At 28.0% G+C, this 23,061-nt stretch overlaps 1 protein-coding gene and 4 long non-coding RNA genes across 8 annotated transcripts; 3 read left to right on the top strand and 2 right to left on the bottom strand.

Moving 5' to 3' along the window:
• Positions 1-332: 332 nt before the first annotated feature.
• LOC117126009 lies at positions 333-1,795 on the top strand. The gene is made up of 2 exons (XR_004448531.1): positions 333-477; positions 1,505-1,795. It is a non-coding gene; the product is annotated as an uncharacterized LOC117126009 (long non-coding RNA).
• A 700-nt stretch (positions 1,796-2,495) lies between these two features.
• On the top strand, positions 2,496-7,078 carry LOC117126010. 4 transcript variants are annotated; one of them, XR_004448534.1, is made up of 2 exons: positions 2,496-2,555; positions 6,707-7,078. It is a non-coding gene; the product is annotated as an uncharacterized LOC117126010 (long non-coding RNA). The 4 variants fall into 4 exon arrangements; XR_004448535.1 differs by lacking the exon at positions 2,496-2,555 and adding an exon at positions 3,845-3,953 and having other exon boundaries at positions 6,707-7,066; XR_004448533.1 differs by lacking the exon at positions 2,496-2,555 and adding an exon at positions 4,858-4,989 and having other exon boundaries at positions 6,707-7,066.
• LOC117126008 lies at positions 6,017-6,887 on the bottom strand. Its single transcript, XR_004448530.1, has 2 exons — positions 6,669-6,887; positions 6,017-6,317 (listed from the first exon to the last, which is right to left on the bottom strand). It is a non-coding gene; the product is annotated as an uncharacterized LOC117126008 (long non-coding RNA).
• Positions 7,079-14,361: 7,283 nt separating the features above from the next.
• On the top strand, positions 14,362-15,127 carry LOC117126013. The gene is made up of 2 exons (XR_004448538.1): positions 14,362-14,484; positions 14,838-15,127. It is a non-coding gene; the product is annotated as an uncharacterized LOC117126013 (long non-coding RNA).
• A 2,397-nt stretch (positions 15,128-17,524) lies between these two features.
• Positions 17,525-22,541, bottom strand: LOC103871096 (protein BPS1, chloroplastic). Its single transcript, XM_033272503.1, is given in 2 exon segments — positions 17,525-17,931; positions 17,934-22,541. Coding segments are annotated over 2 exon segments (810 nt in total). The 5' UTR covers positions 18,577-22,541; the 3' UTR covers positions 17,525-17,764.
• Positions 22,542-23,061: the final 520 nt, after the last annotated feature.

The raw sequence follows: 23,061 nt of genomic DNA, 5'->3' as shown, positions 1-23,061 counted from the left end.
GCGATTTTATAGTGGTTAGTCAACCAATTTAGGGAGTATTATGAAGTTTTTCAAAATTAACCGACAAAAAATTTAAACGATACCCATGTACCATGAAAAAGAGTTTAATATACATTAATACAAATTTAGAATATGTTTAGAAATTTTAGAACAACACTAAAAATCATAGGCTTCAGTATATAGAGCATTTAGCGAAAAATTCAATATTTTCATAGGGGTTAAGCCATAGATTTTGAGAAAAGTTAAAAAAAAAAATCTATTTTAATGCATAGATGCATCATTCAATAACATATGATGAAGGTCAAAGAAGTTTGGAACCTTTGTTGTCTACGTTTTTCTAGAGAATGACGATTTTATAGTGGTTAGTAAACCAATTTAGGGAGTATTACGAAGTTTTACTAAATTAATTGACATAAAATTTAAACGATGTCCATGTACCATGAAAGAGAGTTTAACATACATTAATACAAATGTAGAGTGTGTATAGATATTTTAAAACAACATTAAAGATCACAGGTTTCAGTATATAGAACATTTATTGAAAAATTAAATATTTTCGTAGGGGTTAACCCATAGATTGTGAGAAAAATTTGAAAAAATGAAAATTCTATTTTAGTGCATAGTTGCATCCTTGACGAATATATGATAAAGGTCAAAGAGGTTTAGAACCATTGTTGTCTCCGTTTTTCTAGAGAATAGCGATTTTATAGTGGTTAGTCAACCAATTTAGGGAGTATTATGAAGTTTTACTAAATTTATTGACAAAAAATTTAAAAGATGCTCATGTACGTTGAAAGAGAGTTCAATATACATTGATACAAATGTAGAATGTGTTTAAAAATTTTAAAACAACACTAAAGATCATAGACTTTAGTATATAAAGCATTTACCAAAAAATTCAATATTATTGTAAGGGTTAACCATAGATTTTGAAGAAAATTCAAAAAAATAAAAATTCTATTTTAATGCATAGTTGCATCATTCACTAACATATGATGAAGTTCAAAGAGGTTTGGAACATTGGTTGTCTCCGTTTCTCTAGAGAATAGTGATTTTATAGTGGTTAGTCAACCAATTTAGGGAGTATTATGAAGTTTTACTAAACTATTTAACAAAAATTTAAACGATGTCCACGTACCATGAAAGAGAGTTTAATATATATTAATACAAATGTAGAATGTGTTCAGAAATTTTAAAGCAACACTAAAGATCATAGGCTTCAGTATATAAAGCATTTACCGAAAAATTCAATATTTTCGTAGGGGTTAACCAATAGATTTTGAGAAAAATTCAAAAATATTAAAATTCTATTTCAATGCATAGTTGCATCCTTCACTAACATATGATGAAGGTCAAAGAGGTTTGGAACCTTTGTTGACTCCGTTTTTCTAGATAATAGCGATTTATGGACTATTATGAAGTTTTACTAAATTTATTGACAAAAAATTTAAACGATGCCCATGTACAATGAAAGACAATTCAATATATATTAATACAAATGTAGATGTGTTTAGAAATTTTAAAACAACACTAAAGATCATAGGCTTCAGAATATAGAGCATTTACCGAAAAATTCAATATTATTGTAGGGGTTAATCCATAGATTTTGAGGAAAATTCAAAAAAATAAAAATTCTATTTTAATGCATAGTTGCATCCTTTACTTACATATGATGAAGGTCAAAGAGGTTTGGAACCTTGGTTGTCTCCGTTATTCTAGAGAATAGCGATTTTATAGTGGTTAGTCAACCAATTTAGGGAGTATTATGAAGTTTTACTAAACTAATTAACAAAAATTTAAACGATGTCCATGTACAATGAAAGAGAGTTTAATATACATTAATACAAATGTAGAATGTGTTTAGAAATTTTAAAGCAACACTAAAGATCATAGGCTTTAGTATATAAAGCATTTACCGAACTATTCAATATTTTCGTAGGGGTTAACCAATAGATTTTGAGAAAAATTCAAAAATATTAAAATTCTATTTCAATGCATAGTTGCATCATTCACTAACATATGATGAATGTCAAAGAGGTTTGGAACCTTTGTTGTCTCCGTTTTTCTAGAGAATAGCGATTTTATAGTGGTTAATCAACCAATTTAGGGAGTATTTTGAAGTTTTACTAAATTAATTGACAAAAATTTAAATGATGCCCATGTACAATGAAAGAGAGTTCAATATATATTAATACAAATGCAGATGTGTTTAGAAATTTTAAAACAACACTAAAGATCATAGGCTTCAGTATATAGAGCATTTACAGAAAAATTAAATATTTTCGTAGGGGCTAACCCATAGATTTTGAGAAAAAATTCAAAAAAATTAAAATTCTATTTTAATGCATAAATGCATCCTTCACTAACATATGATGAAGGTCAAAGAGGTTTGGAACCTTTGTTGTCTCTGTTTTTCAAGATAATAGCGATTTTATAGTGGTTATACAACCAATTTAGAGAGTATTTTGAAGTTTTACTAATTTAATCAACAATAAATTTAAACAATTCCCATGTACCATGAAAGAGAGTTTAATATACATTAATACAAATGTAGAGTGTGTTTATAAATTTTAAAACAACATTAAAGATCATAGGCTTCAGTATATAGAGCATTTATTGAAAAATTAAATATTTTCGTAGAGGTTAGTCCATAGATTGTGAGAAAAATTTGAAAAAATTAAAATTTTATTTTAGTGCGTGGTTGCATCCTTCACGAACATATGATGAAGGTCAAAGAGGTTTAGAACCTTTGTTGTCTCTGTTTTTTTAGAGAATAGCGATTTTATAGTGGTTAGTCAACCAATTTAGAGAGTATTATGAAGTTTTACTAAATTTATTGACAAAAAAATTAAACGATGCCCATGTACCTTGAAAGAGAGTTCAATATATATTAATACAAATGTAGAATGTGTTTAAAATTTTCAAAACAACAATAAAGATCATAGACTTCAGTATATAAAGCATTTACCGAAAATTCATTATTATCGTAGGGGTTAACCCATAGATTTTGAGAAAAATTTTAAAAAATAAATTCTATTTTAATGCATAATTGCATCCTTCACTAACATATGATAAAGGTCAAAGAGGTTTGGAACCTTTGTTGTCTCCGTTTTTCTAGAGAATAGCGATTTTATAATGGTTAATCAACTAATTTAGGGACTATTATGAAGTTTTACTAAATTTATTGATAAAAAAATTTAAACTATACCCATGTACAATGAAAGAGAGTTCAATATACATTAATACAAATGTAGATGTGTTTAGAAATTTTAAAACAACACTAAAGATCATAGGCTTCAGTATATAGAGCATTTACAGAAAAATTAAATATTTTCGTACGGGTTAACCCATAGATTTTGAGAAAAATTAAAAAAAATGAAAATCCTATTTTAATGCATACTTGCATCCTTCACAAACATATGATGAAGGTCAAAGATGTTTGGAACCTTTGTTGTCTCCGTTTTTCTAGCGAATAGCAATTTTATAGTGGTTAGTCAACCAATTTAGGAGTATTATAAAGTTTTTCTAAATTAACCGACAAAAAATTTAAACGATACCCATGTACCATCAAAAAGAGTTTAATATACATTAATAAAAATTTAGAATATGTTTAGAAATTTTAAAACAACACTAAAAATCATAGGCTTCAGTATATAGAGCATTTAGCGAAAAATTCAATATTTTCGTAGGGGTTAACCCATAGATTTTGAAAAATTCAAAAAAATTAAAATTCTATTTTAATGCATAAAGGCATCCTTCACTAACATATAATGAAGATCAAAGAGGTTTGGAACCTTTGTTGTCTCCGTTTTTCAAGATAATTGCGATTTTATAGTGGTTATACAACCAATTTAGAGAGTATTTTGAAGTTTTACTAATTTAATCAATAAAAAATTTAAACAATACCCATGTACCATGAAAGAGAGTTTAATATACATTAATACAAATGTAGAGTGCGTTTATAAATTTTAAAACAACATTAAAGATCATAGGCTTCAGTATATAGAGCATTTATTGAAAAATTAAATATTTTCGTAGGGGTGAGTCCATAGATTGTGAGAAAAATTCAAAAAAATTAAAATTTTATTTTAGTGCATAGTTGCATCTTTCACGAACATATGATGAAGGTCAAAGAGGTTTAGAACCTTTGTTGTCTCCGTTTTTTTAGAGAATAGCGATTTTATAGTGGTTAGTCAACTAATTTAGGGAGTATTATGAAGTTTTACTAAATTTATTGACAAAAAATTTAAACGATGCCCATGTACCTTGAAAGAGAGTTCAATATACATTAATAGAAATGTAGAATGTGTTTAGAAATTTTAAAACAACAATAAAGATCATAGACTTCACTATATAAAGCATTTACCGAAAAATTCAATATTTTCGTAGGGGTTAACCCATAAATTCAAAAAATTAAAAATTCTATTTTAATGCATAGTTGCATCCATCACTAATATATGATAAAGTTCAAAGAGGTTTGGAACCTTTGCTGTCTCCGTTTTTCTAGAGAATAGCAATTTTATAATGGTTAATCAACTAATTTAGGGACTATTATGAAGTTTTACTAAATTTATTGATAAAAAATTTAAACTATACCCATGTACAATGAAAGAGAGTTCAATATACATTAATACAAATGTAGATGTGTTTAGAAATTTTAAACCAACACTAAAGATCATAGGCTTCAGTATATAGAGCATTTACAGAAAAATTAAATATTTTCGTTGGGGTTAACCCATAGATTTTGAGAAAAATTAAAAAAATGAAAATCATATTTTAATGCATAAATGCATCCTTCAAAAACATATGATGAAGGTCAAAGAGGTTTGAACCTTTGTTGTCTCCGTTTTAAGCGAATAGCGATTTTATAGTGGTTAGTTAACCAATTTAGGGAGTATTATGAAGTTTTTCTAAATTAACCAACAAAAAATTTAAACGATGCCCATGTACCATGAAAGAGAGTTTAATATACATTAATACAAATGTATAGTTCGTTTATAAATTTTAAAACAACATTAAAGATCATAGGCTTTAGTATATAGAGCATTTATTGAAAAATTAAATATTTTCCCAGAGGTTAGTCCATAGATTGAGAGAAAAATTCGAAAAAATTAAAATTTTATTTTAATGCGTAGTTGCATCCTTCACGAACATATGATGAAGGTCAAAGAGGTTTAGATCCTTTTTTGTCTCCGTTTTTTTAGAAAATAGCGATTTTATAGTGGTTAATCAACCAATTTAGGGAGTATTATTAAGTTTTACTAAATTTATTGACAAAAAATTTAAAAGATGCCCATGTACCTTGAAAGAGAGTTAAATAAACATTAATACAAATGTAGAATGTGTTTAGAAATTTTAAAACAACAATAAAGATCATAGACTTCAGTATATAAAGCATTTACCGAAAAATTCAATATTTTCGCAGGAATTAACCCATAAATTTTGAGAAAAATTCAAAAAATAAAAATTATATTTTAATGCATAGTTGCATCCTTCACTAACATATGATAAAGGTCAAAGAGGTTTGGAACCTTTGTTGTCTCTGTTTTTCTAGAGAATAGCGATTTTATAATAGTTAATCAACCAATTTAGGGACTACTATAAAGTTTTACAAAAATTTAAACGATGTCCATGTACCATGAAAGGGAGTTTAATATACATTTATAAAAATGTAGATGTGTTTAGAAATTTTAAAACAACACTAAAGATCATAGGCTTCAGTATATAGAGCATTTATAGAATGTGAACCCATAGATTTTGAGAAAAATTCAAAAAAATTAAAATTCTATTTTAATGCATAAATGCATCCTTCACTAACATATGATGAAGGTCAAAGAGGTTTGGAACCTTTGTTGTCTCCGTATTTCAAGATAATAGCGATTTTATAGTGGTTATACAACAAATTTAGAGAGTATTTTGAAGTTTTACTAATTTAATCAACAAAAAATTTAAACAATGCCCATGTACCATGAAAGAGAGTTTAATATACATTAATACAAATGTAGAGTGCGTTTATAAATTTTAAAACAACATTAAAGATCATAGGCTTCAGTATATAGAGCATTTATTGAAAAATTAAAATTTTCGTAGGGTTAGTCCATAGATTGTGAGAAAAATTCGAAAAAAATTAAAATTTTATTTTAGTGCATAGTTGCATCTTTCACGAACATATGATGAAGGTCAAAGAGGTTTAGAACCTTTGTTGTCTCCGTTTTTTTAGAGAATAGCGATTTTATAGTGGTTAGTCAACCAATTTAGGGAGTATTATGAAGTTTTACTAAATTTATTGACAAACAATTTAAACGATGCCCATGTACCTTGAAAGAGAGTTCAATATACATTAATACAAATGTAGAATGTGTTTAAAAATTTTAAAACAACAATAAAGATCATAGACTTCACTATATAAAGCATTTACCGAAAAATTCAATATTTTCGTAGGGGTTAACCCCTAGATTTTGAGAAAAATTTTAAAATATAAAAATTCCATTTTAATACATAGTTTCATCCTTCACTAACATAGGATAAAGGTCAAAGAGGTTTGGAACCTTTGTTGTCTCCGTTTTTCTAGAGAATAGCGATTTTATAATGGTTAATCAACAAATTTAGAGACTATTATGAAGTTTTACTAAATTTATTGATAAAGAATTTAAACTATACCCATGTACAATGAAAGAGAGTTCAATATACATTAATAGAAATGTAGATGTGTTTAGAAATTTTAAAACAACACTAAAGATCATAGGCTTCCGTATATAGAGCATTTACAGAAAAATTAAATATTTTCATAGGGGTTAACCCATAGATTTTGAAAAAAATTAAAAAAAATTAAAATCCTATTTTATTGCATACTTGCATCCTTCACAAACATATGATGAAGGTCAAAGATGTTTGTAACCTTTGTTGTCTCCGTTTTTCTAGCGAATAGCGATTTTATAGTGGTTAGTCAACCAATTTAGGAAATATTATGAAGTTTTTCTAAATTAACCGACAAAAAATTTAAACGATGACCATGTACCATGAAAGAGAGTTTAATATACATTAATACAAATTTAGAATGTGTTTAGAAATTTTAAAACAACACTAAAATCAAAGGCTTCAGTATATAGAACATTTAACGAAAAATTCAATATTTTCGTAGGGGTTAACCCATAGATTTTGAGAAAAATTCAAAAAAATTAAAATTCTATTTTAATGCATAAAAGCATCCTTCACTAACATATGATGAAGGTCAAAGAGGTTTGGAACCTTTGTTGTCTCCGTTTTTCAAGATAATAGCGATTTTATAGTGGTTATACAATCAATTTAGAGAGTATTTTGAAGTTTTACTAATTTAATCATCCAAAAATTTAAACAATGCCCATGTACCAAGAAAGAGAGTTTAATATACATTAATACAAATGTAGAGTGCGTTTATAAATTTTAAAACAACATTAAAGATCATAGGCTTCAGTATATAGAGCATTTATTGAAAAATTAAATATTTTCGTAGGGGTTAGTCCATAGATTGTGAGAAAAATTCAAAAAAATTTAAATTTAATTTTAGTGCATAGTTGCATCTTTCACGAACATATGATGAAGGTCAAAGAGGTTTAGAACCTTTGTTGTCTCCGTTTTTTTAGAGAATAGCGATTTTATAGTGGTTAGTCAACCAATTTAGGGAGTATTATGAAGTTTTACTAAATTTATTGACAAAAAATTTAAACGATGCCCATGTACCTTGAAAGATAGTTCAATATACATTAATACAAATGTAGAATGTGTTTAGAAATTTTAAAACAACAATAAAGATCATAGACTTCACTATATTAAGCATTTACCGAAAAATTCAATATTTTCGTAGGGGTTAACCCATAAATTCAAAAATATAAAAATTCTATTTTAATGCATAGTTGCATCCTTCACTAACATATGATAAAGTTCAAAGAGGTTTGGAACCTTTGCTGTTTCCGTTTTTCTAGAGAATAGCGATTTTATAATGGTTAATCAACCAATTTAGGGACTATTATGAAGTTTTACTAAATTTATTGATAAAAAATTTAAACTATACCCATGTACAACAAAAGAGAGTTCAATATACATTAATAGAAATGTAGATGTGTTTAGAAATTTTAAAACAACACTAAAGATCATAGGCTTCAGTATATAGAGCATTTACAGAAAAATTAAATATTTTCGTTGGGGTTAACTCATAGATTTTGAGAAAAATTAAAAAAAATGAAAATAATATTTTAATGCATACTTGCATCCTTCACTAACATATGATGAAGGTCAAAGATGTTTGGAACCTTTGTTGTCTCCGTTTTTCTAGCGGATAGCGATTTTATAGTGGTTAGTCAACCAATTTAGGGAGTATTATGAAGTTTTTCCAAATTAACAGACAAAAAATTTAAACGATACCCATGTACCATGAAAGAAAGTTTAATATACATTAATACAAATTTAGAATGTGTTTAGAAATTTTAAAACAACACTAAAAATCATAGGCTTCAGTATATAGAGCATTTAGTGAAAAATTTAATATTTTCGTAGGGGGTTAACCATAGATTTTGAGAAAAATTCAAAAAAATTAAAATTATATTTTAATGCATAAATGCATCCTTCACTAACATATGATGAAGGTCAAAGAGGTTTGGAACCTTTGTTATCTCCGTTTTTCAAGATAATAGCGATTTTATAGTGGTTATACAACCAATTTAGAGAGTATTTTGAAGTTTTACTAATTTAATCAACAAAAAATTTAAACAATGCTCATGTACCATGAAAGAGAGTTTAATATACATTAATACAAATGTAGAGTGTGTTTATAAATTTTAAAACAACATTAAAGATCATAGGCTTCAGTATATAGAGCATTTGTTGAAAAATTAAATATTTTCGTAAGGGTTAGTCCATAGATTGTGAGAAAAATTCGAAAAAATTAAAATTTTATTTTAGTGCATAGTTGCATCCTCCACGAACATATGATGAAGGTCAAAGAGGTTTAGAACCTTTGTTGTCTCTGTTTTTTTAGAGAATAGCGATTTTATAGTGGTTAGTCAACCAATTTAGAGAGTATTATGAAGTTTTACTAAATTTATTAACAAAAAATTTAAACGATGCCAATTTACCTTGAAATAGAGTTCAATATACATTAATACAAATGTAAAATGTGTTTAGAAATTTTAAAGTAACAATAAAGATCATAGACTTCACTATATAAAGCATTTACCGAAAAATTCAATATTTTCGTACGGGTTAACCCCTAGATTTTGAGAAAAATTCAAAAAAATAAAAATTATATTTTAATGCATAGTTGCATAATTCACTAACATATAATAAAGGTCAAAGAGGTTTGGAACATTTGTTGTCTCCGTTTTTCTAGAGAATAGCGATTTTATAATGGTTAATCAACCAATTTAGGGACTATTATGAAGTTTTACAAAATTTATTGATAAAAAATTTAAACTATACCCATGTACAATGAAAGAGAGTTCAATATACATTAATACAAATGTAGATGTGTTTAGAAATTTTAAAACAACACTAAAGATCATAGGCTTCAGTATATAGAGCATTTACAGAAAAATTAAATATTTTCGTAGGGGTTAACCCATAGATTTTGAGAAAAATTAAAAAAAAATGAAATTCCTATTTTAATGCATACTTGCATCCTTCACAAACATATGATGAAGGTCAAAGATGTTTGGAAACTTTGTTGTCTCCGTTTTTCTAGCGAATAGCGATTTTATAGTGGTTAGTCAACCAATTTAGGGAGTATTATGAAGTTTTTCCAAATTAACAGACAAAAAATTTAAACGATACCCATGTACCATGAAAGAAAGTTTAATATACATTAATACAAATTTAGAATGTGTTTAGAAATTTTAAAACAACACTAAAAATCATAGGCTTAACCATAGATTTTGAGAAAAATTCAAAAAAATTAAAATTCTATTTTAATGCATAAATGCATCCTTCACTAAAATATGATGAAGGTCAAAGAGGTTTGGAACCTTTGTTATCTCCGTTTTTCAAGATAATAGCGATTTTATAGTGGTTATACAACCAATTTAGAGAGTATTTTGAAGTTTTTCTAATTTAATCACAAAAATTTAAACAATGCTCATGTACCATGAAAGAGAGTTTAATATACATTAATACAAATGTAGAGTGTGTTTATAAAATTTAAAACAACCTTAAAGATCATAGGCTTCAGTATATAGAGCATTTGTTGAAATTAAATATTTTTCGTAAGGTTAGTCCATAGATTGTGAGAAAAATTCGAAAAAATTAAAATTTTATTTTAGTGCATAGTTGCATCCTCCACGAACATATGATGAAGGTCAAAGAGGTTTAGAACATTTGTTGTCTCTGTTTTTTTAGAGAATTGTGATTTTATAGTGGTTAATCAACCAATTTAGAGAGTATTATGAAGTTTTACTAAATTTATTAACAAAAAATTTAAACGATGCCAATTTACCTTGAAATAGAGTTCAATATACATTAATACAAATGTAAAATGTGTTTAGAAATTTTAAAACAACAATAAAGATCATAGACTTCACTATATAAAGCATTTACCGAAAATTCAATATTTTCGTACGGGTTAACCCCTAGATTTTGAGAAAAATTCAAAAAAATAAAAATTATATTTTAATGCATAGTTGCATCATTCACTAACATATAATAAAGGTCAAAGAGGTTTGGAACATTTGTTGTCTCTGTTTTTCTAGAGAATAGCGATTTTATAATGGTTAATCAACCAATTTAGGGACTATTATGATGTTTTACAAAATTTATTGATAAAAAATTTAAACTATACCCATGTACAATGAAAGAGAGTTCAATATACATTAATACAAATGTAGATGTGTTTAGAAATTTTAAAACAACACTAAAGATCATAGGCTTCAGTATATAGAACATTTACAGAAAAATTAAATATTTTCGTAGGGGTTAACCCATAGATTTTGAGAAAAATTAAAGAAAATGAAATTCCTATTTTAATGCATACTTGCATCCTTCACAAACATATGATGAAGGTCAAAGATGTTTGGAAACTTTGTTGTCTCCGTTTTTCTAGCGAATAGCGATTTTATAGTGGTTAGTCAACCAATTTAGGGAGTATTATGAAGTTTTTCTAAATTAACAGACAAAAAATTTAAACGATGACCATGTACCATGAAAGAGAATTTAATATACATTAATACAAATTTAGAATGTGTTTAGAAATTTTAAAACAACACTAAAAATCAAAGGCTTCAGTATATAGAACATTTAGCGAAAAATTCAATATTTTCGTAGGGGTTAATCCATATATTTTGAGAAAAATTCAAAAAAATTAAAATTCTATTTTAATGCATAAATGCATCCTTCACTAACATATGATGAATATCAAAGAGGTTTGGAACCTTTGTTGTCTCCGTTTTTCAAGATTATAGAGATTTTATAGTGGTTATACAACCAACTTAGAGAGTATTTTAAAGTTTTACTAATTTAATCAACAAAAAATTTAAACAATGCCCATGTACCATGAAAGAGAGTTTAATATACATTAATACAAATGTATAGTTCGTTTATAAATTTTAAAACAACATTAAAGATCATAGGCTTCAGTATATAGAGCATTTATTGAAAACTTAAATATTTTCGTAAGGGTTAACCCATAGATTTTGGGAAAAATTCAAAAAAATTAAAATTATATTTTAATGCATAGTTGCGACCTTCACTAACGTATGATAAAGGTAAAAGAGGTTTGGAACCTTTGTTGTCTCTGTTTTTCTAAAGAATAGCGATTTTATAATAGTTAATCAACCAATTTAGGGACTATTATAAAGTTTTACAAAAATTTAAACGATGTCCATGTACCATGAAAGGGAGTTTAATATACATTAATAAGAATGTAGAATGTGTTTAGAAATTTTAAAACAACAATAAAGATCATAGACTTCAGTATATAAAGCATTTACCAAAAAATTCAATATTTTCGTAGGGGTTAACCCATAGATTTTGGGAAAAATTCAAAAAAATAAAAATTATATTTTAATGCATAGTAGCATCCTTCACTAACGTATGATAAAGGTCAAAGAGGTTTGGAACCTTTGTGTCTCTGTTTTCTAAAGAATAACGATTTTATAATAGTTAATCAACCAATTTAGGGACTATTTAAACGATATCCATGTACCATGAAAGGGAGTTTAATATACATTAATAAAATGTAGATGTGTTTAGAAATTTTAAAACAACACAAAAGATCATAGGCTTTAGTATATAGAGCATTTATAGAAAAATTAAATGTTTTCGTAGGGGTGAACCCATAGATTTTGAGAAAAATTAAAAAAAATGAAAATCTTATTTTAATGCATACTTGCATCCTTCACTAACATATGATGAAGGTCAAAGATGTTTGGAACCTTTGTTGTCTCCGTTTTTCTAGCGGATAGCGATTTTATAGTGGTTAGTCAACCAATTTAGAGAGTATTATGAAGTTTTACTAAATTTATTGATAAAAAATTTAAACTATACCCATGTACAATGAAAGAGAGTTCAATATACATTAATACAAATGTAGATGTGTTTAGAAATTTTAAAACAACACTAAGGATCATAGGCTTCAGTATATAGAGCATTTACAGAAAAATTAAATTTTTTTGTAGGGTTAACCCATAGATTTTGAGAAAAATTAAAAAAATTGAAATTCATATTTTAATGCATACTTGCATCCTTCACAAACATATGATGAAGGTCAAAGATGTTTGGAACCTTTGTTGTCTCCGTTTTTCTAGCGAATAGCGATTTTATAGTGGTTAGTCAACCAATTTAAAGAGTATTATGAAGTTTTTCTAAATTAACCGACCAAAAATTTAAACGATGCCCATGTACCATGAAAGAGAGTTTAATATACATTAATACAAATTTAGAATGTGTTTAGAAATTTTAAAACAATACTAAAGATCATAGGCTTCAGTATATAGAGCATTTAGCGAAAAATTCATTATTTTCGTAGGGGTTAACCCATAGATTTTGAGAAAAAATCAAAAAAATTAAAATTCCATTTTAATGCATAAAGGCATCTTTCACTAACATATGATGAAGATCAAAGAGGTTTGGAACCTTTATTGTCTCCGTTTTTCAAGATAATAGCGATTTTATAGTGGTTATACAACCAATTTAGAGAGTATTTTGAAGTTTTACTAATTTAATCAACAAAAAATTTAAACAATGCTCATGTACCATGAAAGAGAGTTTAATATACATTAATACAAATGTAGAGTGTGTTTATAAATTTTAAAACAACCTTAAAGATCATAGGCTTCAGTATATAGAGCATTTGTTGAAAAATTAAATATTTTCGTAAGGGTTAGTCCATAGATTGTGAGAAAAATTCGAAAAAATTAAAATTTTATTTTAGTGCATAGTTGCATCCTCCACGAACATATGATGAAGGTCAAAGAGGTTTAGAACCTTTGTTGTCTCCGTTTTTTTAGAGAATATTGATTTTATAGTGGTTAGTCAACCAATTTAGAGAGTATTATGAAGTTTTACTAAATTTATTAACAAAACATTTAAACGATGCCCATGTACCTTGAAAGAGAGTTCAATATACATTAATACAAATGTAGAATGTGTTTAGAAATTTTAAAACAACAATAAAGATCATAGACTTCACTATATAAAGCATTTACCGAAAAATTCAATATTTTCGTAGGGGTTAACCCATAGATTTTGAGAAAAATTCAAAAAAATAAAAATTCTATTTTAATGCATAGTTGCATCCTTCACTAACATATGATAAAGGTCAAAGAGGTTTGGAACCTTTGTTGTCTCCGTTTTTCTAGAGAATAGCGATTTTATAATGGTTAATCAAACAATTTAGGGACTATTATGAAGTTTTACTAAATTTATTGATAAAAATTTTAAACTATACCCATGTACAATGAAAGAGAGTTCAATATACATTAATACAAATGTAGATGTGTTTAGAAATTTTAAAACAACACTAAAGATCATAGGTTTCAGTATATAGAGCATTAATTGAAAAATTAAATATTTTCGTAGGGGTTAACCCATAGGTTGTGAAAAAAATTCGAAAAAATGAAAATTCTACTTTAGTGCATAGTTGCATCCTTCACGAACATATGATGAAGGTCAAAGAGGTTTAGAACCTTTGTTGTCTCTGTTTTTCTAGAGAATAGCGATTTTATGGTGGTTAGTCAACCAATTTAGGGAGTATTATGATGTTTTACTATATTTAATGACAAAAAATTTAAACGATGCCCATGTACCTTGAAAGAGAGTTCAATATACATTAATACAAATGTACAATGTGTTTAGAAATTTTAAAACAACACTAAAGATCATAGACTTTGGTATATAAAGCATTTACCGAAAAATTAAATATTTTCGTAGGGGTTAACCCATAGATTTTGAGAAAAAATTTAAAAAAAAAATGAAAATTCTATTTTAATGCATAGTTGCATCCTTCACTAACATATGATGAAGGTCAAAGAGGTTTGGAACCTTGGTTGTCTCCGTTTTTCTAGAGAATAGCGATTTTATAGTGGTTAGTCAACCAATGTAGGGAGTATTATGAAGTTTTATTAAACTAATTAACAAAAATTTAAACGATGCTCATGTACCATGAAAGAGAGTTTAATATACATTAATACAAATGTAGAATGTGTTTAGAAATTTTAAAACAACACTAAAGATCATAGGCTTCAGTATATAAAGCATTTACCGAAAAATTCAATATTTTCGTAGGGGTTGTTAACCCATAGATTTTGAGAAAAATTCAAAAGAATTAAAATTCAGTTTTAATGCATAATTGCATCCTTTACTAACATATGATGAAGGTCAAAGAGGTTTGGAACCTTTGTTGTCTTTGTTTTTCTAGAGAATAGCGATTTTTAGTGGTTAATCAACCAATTTTATGACTATTATGAAGTTTTACGAAATTTATTGACAAAAAAATTAAACGATGTCCATGTACAATGAAAGAGTGTTCAATATACATTAATACAAATGTAGATGTGTTTAGAAATTTTAAAACAACACTAAAGATCATAGGCTTTAGTATATAAAACATTTACAGAAAAATTATATATTTTCGTAGGGGGTTAACCCATAGATTTTGAGAAAAATTCAAAAAAATGAAAATTCTATTTTAATGCATAATTGCATCATTCACTAACATATAATGAAGGTCAAAGATGTTTGGAACCTTTGTTGTCTCCGTTTTTCTAGCAAATAGCGATTTTATAGTAGTTAGTCAACCAATTTAGGAAGTATTATGAAGTTTTTCAAAATTAACCGACAAAAAATATAAACGATGCCTATGTACCATGAAAAAGAGTTTAATATATATTAATACAAATTTAGAATATGTTTAGAAGTTTTAAAACAACATTAAAAATCATAGGATTCAATATATAGAGCATTTAGCGAGAAATTCAATATTTTTGTAGGGGTTAAGCCATAGATTTTGAGAAAAATTCAATATTTTCGTAGGGGTTAAGCCATAGATTTTGAGAAAAAATCAAAAAAAATAAAATTCTATTTAATGCATAGATGCATCCTTCACTAACATATGATGAAGGTCAAAGATGTTTGGAACCTTTGTTGTCTCCATTTTTCAAGCGAATAGCGAATTTATAGTGCTTAGTCAACCAATTTAGGGAGTATTATGAAGTTTTTCTAAATTAACCGACACAAAAATTAAACGATGTCCATGTACCATGAAAATGAGTTTAAAACACATTAATACAAATTTAGAATGTCTTTAGAAATTTTAAAACAACACTAAAAATCATTGGCTTCAGTACATATAGCATTTAGCGAAAAATTCAATATTTTCGTAGGGGGTTAACCATAGATTTTGAGAAAAATTCAAAAAAAATAAAATTCTATTTTCATGCATAGATGCATCCTTCACTAACATATGATGAAGGTCAAAGAGGTTTGGAACCTTTGTTGTCTCCGTTTTTCTAGATAATAGCGATTTTATAGTGGTTAGACAACCAATTTAGGGAGTATTATGAAGTTTTACTAAATTAACTGACAAAAAATTTAAATGATGTCCATGTACCATGAAAAAGAGTTAAATATAAATTAATACAAATGTAGAATTTGTTTAGATATTTTAAAACAACATTAAAGATTGCAGGCTTCAGTATATAGAGCATTTATTGAAAAATTAAATATTTTCGTAGCGGTTAACCCATAGGTTGTGAGAAAAATTCGAAAAAATGAAAATTCTATTTTAGTGCATAGTTTTATGTTTCACGAACATATGATGAATGTTAAAGAGGTTTAGAACCTTTGTTGTCTCTATTTTTCTAGAAAATAGCGATTTTATAGTGGTTAGTCAACCAATTTAGGGAGTATTATGAAGTTTTACTAAATTAACCGACAAAAAATTTAAACGATGCCCATGTACCATGAAAGAGAGTTTAATATACATTAATACAAATTTAGAATGTGTTTAGAAATTTTAAAACAACACTAAAAATCATAGGATTCAGTATATAGAGCATTTAGCAAAAAAATCAATATTTTCGTAGGGGTTAACCCATAGATTTTGAGAAAGATTCAAAAAAATAAAATTATATTTTAATGCATAGATGCATCCTTCACTAACATATGATGAAAGTCAAAGAGGTTTGGAACCTCTGTTGTCTCCGTTTTTCTAGAGAATATCGATTTTATAGTGGTTAGTCAACCAATTTAGAGAGTATTATAAAGTTTTACAAAAATTTAAATGATGTCCATGTACCATTAAAGGGAGTTTAATATACATTAATAGAAATGTAGAATGTGTTTAGAAAATTTAAAACAACACTAAAGATTATAGGCTTCAGTATAAAGAGCATTTACCGAAAAATTCAATATTTTCGTAGGGTTTAACCCATAGATTTTGAGAAAAATTCAAAAAATTGAAAATTTAATGCATAGTTGCATACTTCACTAACATATGATGAAGGTCAAAGAGGTTTGGAACCTTTGTTGTCTTCGTTTTTCTAGAGAATAGCAATTTTATAGTGGTTAGTCAACCAATTTAGGGAGTATTATGAAGTTTTACTAAATTTATTGACAAAAAATTTAAACGATGTCCATGTACCTTGAAAGAGAGTTCGATATACATTAATACAAATGTAGAATGTGTTTAGAATTTTAAAACAACAATAAAGATCATAGACTTCAGTATATAAAGCATTTACCGAAAAATTCAATATTTTCGAAGGGGTTAACCCATAGATTTTGAAAAAAATTCAAAAAAATAAAAATTCTATTTTAATGCATAGTTGCATCCTTCACTAACATATGATGAAGGTCAAAGAGGTTTGGAACCTTTGTTGTCTCCGTTTTTTTAGAGAATGGCGATTTTATAGTGGTTAATCAACCAATTTAGGGATTATTATGAAGTTTTACTAAATTTATTTATAAAAAATTTAAACGATGCCCATGTAAAATGAAAGAGAGTTCAATATACATTAATACAAATGTAGATGTGTTTATAAATTTTAAAACAACACTAAAGATCATAGGCTTCAGTATATAGAGCATTTATAGAAAAATATGAAAATTATATTTTAATGCATAGTTGCATCCTACACTAACCTATGATGAAGGTCAAAGAGGTTTGGAACCTTTATTGTCGTTGTTTTTTTAGAGAATAGCGATTTTATAGTGGTTAATCAACCAATTTAGAGAGTATTTTGAAGTTTTACTAAATTAATTGACAAAAATTTATACGATGTCTAGTAGTATAATGAAAGAGAGTTTAATATACATTAATACAAATGTAGAATGCGTTTATAACCATGAATCTGTTGGATAAGAACGTGTTCATGGTCACGTTCTGCAGTTCCATGAATGCTTGTTCCCATGGAACCTCCCCCTCCTCCTTCATCTCCTTTGGAATGTTTATATACAAAATATTCTCAGAAGTCCAGAAAACGCTGCAGCAAACACGCTGAATATGTATAAAGTCTTGGCCTTAACACCATATAGAGCTCGCATGAGAAGTTTTTCTTCTTCGTATTGTTTCTTCTTCTTCTTATTCACCTTCTTTTTGAGAACATGAAGATCATGATCATCACTCATGGATTCAACAAGATTACTCAAAACCTCACCGCAGTTTTCGATTCTAGGGTTCTTGGAAGCCATGTGCTGCCTCCAACAGTCGATATGCGATAAAGAAACCTCATCAGGATCACTAAAAGCAAACTTGAGTAACATGTTTCCGTGGTTAAGCCGGGCCAGCTCCGAGGTGAAGGCGTAGCAGACTTCAAGCAGCTTCGAACTGATGTCAGCGTACATACTTTCTTCCATGTCGGATACAGGAAGGTCTACATCGGTGGTCATGAGTGTCGAGATACACTGGTGTATCTCACAAAGAGAGTGCATTGCTTGAATCATCCAAGAAACAGTGATAAAACCATTCTTATCATCATCCTTTGGTACAAGTTCTGCAATCGATACCCTCAAACTTGTCTCGAAGTTGTTCAATAGAGAGACAAGATGTGAGGACATGCATGCATTGTTCTTCTTTGGAAACAGAGCCTTGAATGGGTTTCCACAGCTAAAGAACATTCTCTGCGTATTTATTTACGCTGAAAAGAGACAAGAGTTCAGAAGCAAAGGGAAGAGAGATAAAACTAATTACAATTTAGCAAACCCTTTTGCTCGCAGATAAAGTATAAATAGGAGGAGGACTAATAAAAGTGTCGTGTGTTGGAGGTGGGTTTTACCCTTCTCAAAAGACCTTTTGATTTACATGGAGGTATCCTGAATCTATAGAATGAACCTGGTTAATCTCCAAAGAAAAATGTAATTATGGATAGATTCTTTTTTTTGAATATTCAAATAAGACCGCAAGCATAGCTTTATGTCCATGTGGCCCCAAGATAAAGTGTAATAATGTGCTTTTAAATCCGGATTACTTAGCAATCCAAAGTCCGTCTACCACTAAACCACCATTTTTTAGTTAAAAATCCATGACCTTTCATTGTTTTCTTTGTCATTTGTATATAGTTGTTTTACATATATGATATATGTTAGGTTGGTTTGAAATTTGTCTGGAAATATAAGCAGAAAAAAAACTTTTAATTACTGTATTTTAATTCAAGGATAAACTGAAATTTTCCTTCTTTAAGGTTTATATTTTCAAATCTTTTGTTATTTAATTGAATTCTGATTGTTGTTGTTGTCATGCAGCTAAAACTCATGGTTCATGTAAAAAATGTTTTTTTTATCAAGGATGTGTTTATTAATTTTTAATGCATATTCAGTGTAATGTGAATATGGAAAATAATTGATTGTTCTTTGTTAATATGCAAACTGAATTCACGTGTGTCTGAAGCAACTAAATAAGAGAACCACAGTATCACAAACAACGAATCTTTGTTTATAACTTTTTTTTAAAGATGCAATAATCGTGAAAATTTCTTACTTCTCCATTAATTTTGTATGTTTTTTTGTAGGGTCTGATTATATTACCAAATTATCTCATTCACATTAATTAGTAAAGTAATTACATGAGAGTATATATACAAGTATACATGAGGCCTAAACCATACAAACCAAAGATATTTACACTGGCTTATAGTATACCAATATACAATGTGTAAACCGACTAAACCAATACGGTTAATAGATTACCAGATAATAATGGTCAATAAAACTATAATGATATTGGAAAGTTAGAATCTGATTTACATTATAAGTTTATTCGGTGTCATACATGTTTTGTTTATGTTCATCTTTTGGGCTCTTCTGGCTTATGTCTTTGTAAAGCCTGAAGTAAAATGAATATAATTTGTAGTTTCAAGGTATCAAATAGGAAGTAATATGCCCACGGGATATTTATGGGTCCTTTCGTTGTTTTAAAAAAAAAAAAAATTCTTAGGCTTGGATAACTACTAACCCAACATCATGAGGCCCATCTTAACTTAAGTCTGTTCCGTAACACGCAGATGATCTATGAAATTTATCCAGGGAAAGTAAATAAAATCGGCTTATAAATCTCCTTTCTTCCATTTACTTGTTGTTGTTGGTCATATTCCAGATGAATTTAAAATATTGCAGAAAATATCAAAAAATCGTGAATGATTATAGAAACACTAGTTTATATTCATTAGAAGTTTTATCAAATTTTAATGTAAATTCAAAGTATAATATGGATACAGAGAGCAACTGATGATTTGCTAATATGCATACTGAGCTCCGTGCATGTGTGTTTGAGTCAGTCAAATAAGAAGATCATGTTATTACGAACAATGAAGGTTGCTTCTAGCTTTGTTGATAAGTTGCAATAAACAACTTCTTACTTCTCCATCAATATTTTGTTTTTTGTTAGAAGTTCTCTATGAGTTGCTATTTGCTTATTTATAGATCATCTATTCTTCTGCAGGCTGTTTCGTTATAAAGCTTGAAAGGGAGTCACACATGATTATCAATTCTCTTGACCATGTAATGCACTCGTCCTACTCCATATACCATCATCGGTGCCCTAGTTTTTTCTTAGCTAAAAATCATTGTCCAAAGTAGGAAGAGAATCTTATAATACCATGTGCTTGGTCGTTGTAGTGTTATGCTTCTTTTGGTACCCTGTTCTTTTTTCTCTTTTCTCAGTGAGAGTTTTGGGGATTTGAGAAAAGAGATACTGATGTTTTCTGAGTGATGTTTCAAAGAAAAGATTGAGTTGTCATTGTTCTTCTTTGAGTTCTGTGTCATACTTTTCTTTTCTTGGGATCCCCAAACATTTATTTCATATACTCTCCCGGATTTTCATAAAGGAACATTGGTTCCTGAGTTTGACTAAGCTTTCTTCTACACTAAGAATATATATGTACCACTTTTTAAACTAACTAAACATTGTTTGAATATAACTTTGTAAGCTTGATTATCTTCTTGATTACTTTGAATTCTAGTTATCTTTTTGTATAACATTTCACACGAAATTATCATGACAAACATACCAAGAAGAATATAATCGATGGTGTTGTTGACATTTATGGAAAACTGGGAGTTGGTTTAAGAAAACTGGTCTAGAATCTTAATCAAGTGCCTATTGGTCCGGTCCTCTCTCACTTACCCTTTTTGACAAATGATTGTTCTCTATGGACTTCTAACTACTTGCCTTGAGTGATTTGGAGTAACTAATACTCTTTCAACTTTTTACCAAAGGTTCAGTAATTGTTTTCTTGTCCTTGATGATATGTGATGCGATCGTAGGAGTCAAAGCTACACTGATTAGACTTATTATTTAGTGTCTTGCAAGCATTGGCTAGGGATTATCTTAGAGAATCCTGAGATTTGAGAAGCCTATAGACTAGGGGTTCATCAATTAGGGAGTTTAGAATTTGATTAGGCGACACTATCTTTTTAATAATGAAGCCTTTATAAGGGAAAATGATGAGCAATTAGGCTTTTCTTGACCCCATCTTCGTTAAGAAATGTTAAAGCTATATGTAATGTTAATTTAACTCCAATTCACTTCTATATATATGGAGTATTTATTTAACATATTTCTGAAGGAGAACCATAAAGTATAATGATTAGGATCAATAAATATAGTACCCTAAATGTTTAATCCTTAAACCTAAAATTAACTTGTTGAAATTTTGTTATGAAAATTTTATATATTAATTACGTCTCATTAATTTGATTACAATGGATTCCCCTTTTACTGCATGCACAAAACTCAGCATGATCATACGAGAAGCTGTCATTTTCTTATAACTGCAGTCCACACATGCATACAGGCTCTGCATCTCAGAATAATTTATTTCTTTTTCTTTCAATATATTAGGACAATAATAAATTAACATGGCATATAAATTATATACAGAGAAATATAGATACAAGATTCTAATTCCGCCACTCAGATTTCATTTTTTTGTTGGAATGAACTATTTACAATGTTTACATTTCCAAAAAAGAAGTAAAAATATTAACAGATGATTTATAGTTAAGACTCGTACCAATGTAGCCTGGTTTCCTAATGCAGACAACTCAGCATTTTTTAACATTTGCACACAAAAAATTATAATTTAGAAAAAATAGAGAACTTACATTTAATAACTGAGAAAAAAAAATCGCAAACTAACCAAAGTCCCACCATTTTCTCTTTTTATCTCTTTCTCTAAAAAACTAATTTTAGTGTGTTTTGGTTACTTCACAAATAACCCCAAAAAATATAGACATTATTCATGCTATTATGTATTTTGAATATAAGTGCAAGAGTTATTGTCTCAACTATGAAAGGTGTTCTGAATATAAGAAAAAACTATTTAATGTTTTAGAAGCATGTTTATGTGCTTGCACGTTAAGCACATATCTTGTGAGTATCTGTATATATAGAGTCGTTTCGTTTGATCTAAGACAGGAATACGAGATTGAATAATATATACAAGTTATTTACAAAAAAAAAATTAATATATACAAGTTAATATCTGTTTTGTTCTGTATAAAAGGAAAAAGAATAGCAAAAGTGTACGAGGACGGGTCCGCTTAGAAAAGAAGGTGCTATGAGTGGGATGTGTCGTGGATTGGAAGGGACGATCATTTTACACTGCATTTTCGAATGTGTCACAAACAAGTTATTTTATTTTTGAACAATATAATTAGAAAATACTTAAAACTTATCAATTAGTGCATTTTATTATACCAGCATTTATTTCATCTGAGTATATATGTTATCTACATATGCAAGAAAATATAGAAAGCTAAGAACAAAAAAAGCAAAGATTGTAAAGAGCTGGACATAGTTTTTTTTCTTAAAAGAAAACGATTCACCTTATTACTTGTTTTGTGTCGTCCCCGTGGAAGAAAACAAATTTCAATTTTAAAACTTAGCCCACGAAGTAATCATATAACAAATCAGTATCATTCGAACATGCTTTCATCAACTTTAATTACTATTATCTTAATTTAACATATATTTAAACCACAAAAACATTAGTAAAGTACAATTTACGATGAAATTTGTTTAATATTAATACGAATACGTATAACGCATGTAAAGTATATCATTAGTATTATAATAAGTTAATTATTTTGATTATTATTATGCTA

The sequence above is a fragment of the Brassica rapa genome, chromosome A06 (genome assembly GCF_000309985.2).
Source record: "Brassica rapa cultivar Chiifu-401-42 chromosome A06, CAAS_Brap_v3.01, whole genome shotgun sequence".
Classification (NCBI taxonomy): domain Eukaryota; kingdom Viridiplantae; phylum Streptophyta; class Magnoliopsida; order Brassicales; family Brassicaceae; genus Brassica; species Brassica rapa.
Note: the sequence above shows the minus strand (reverse complement) of the source record. Positions and strands in the feature narration are given on the sequence as shown.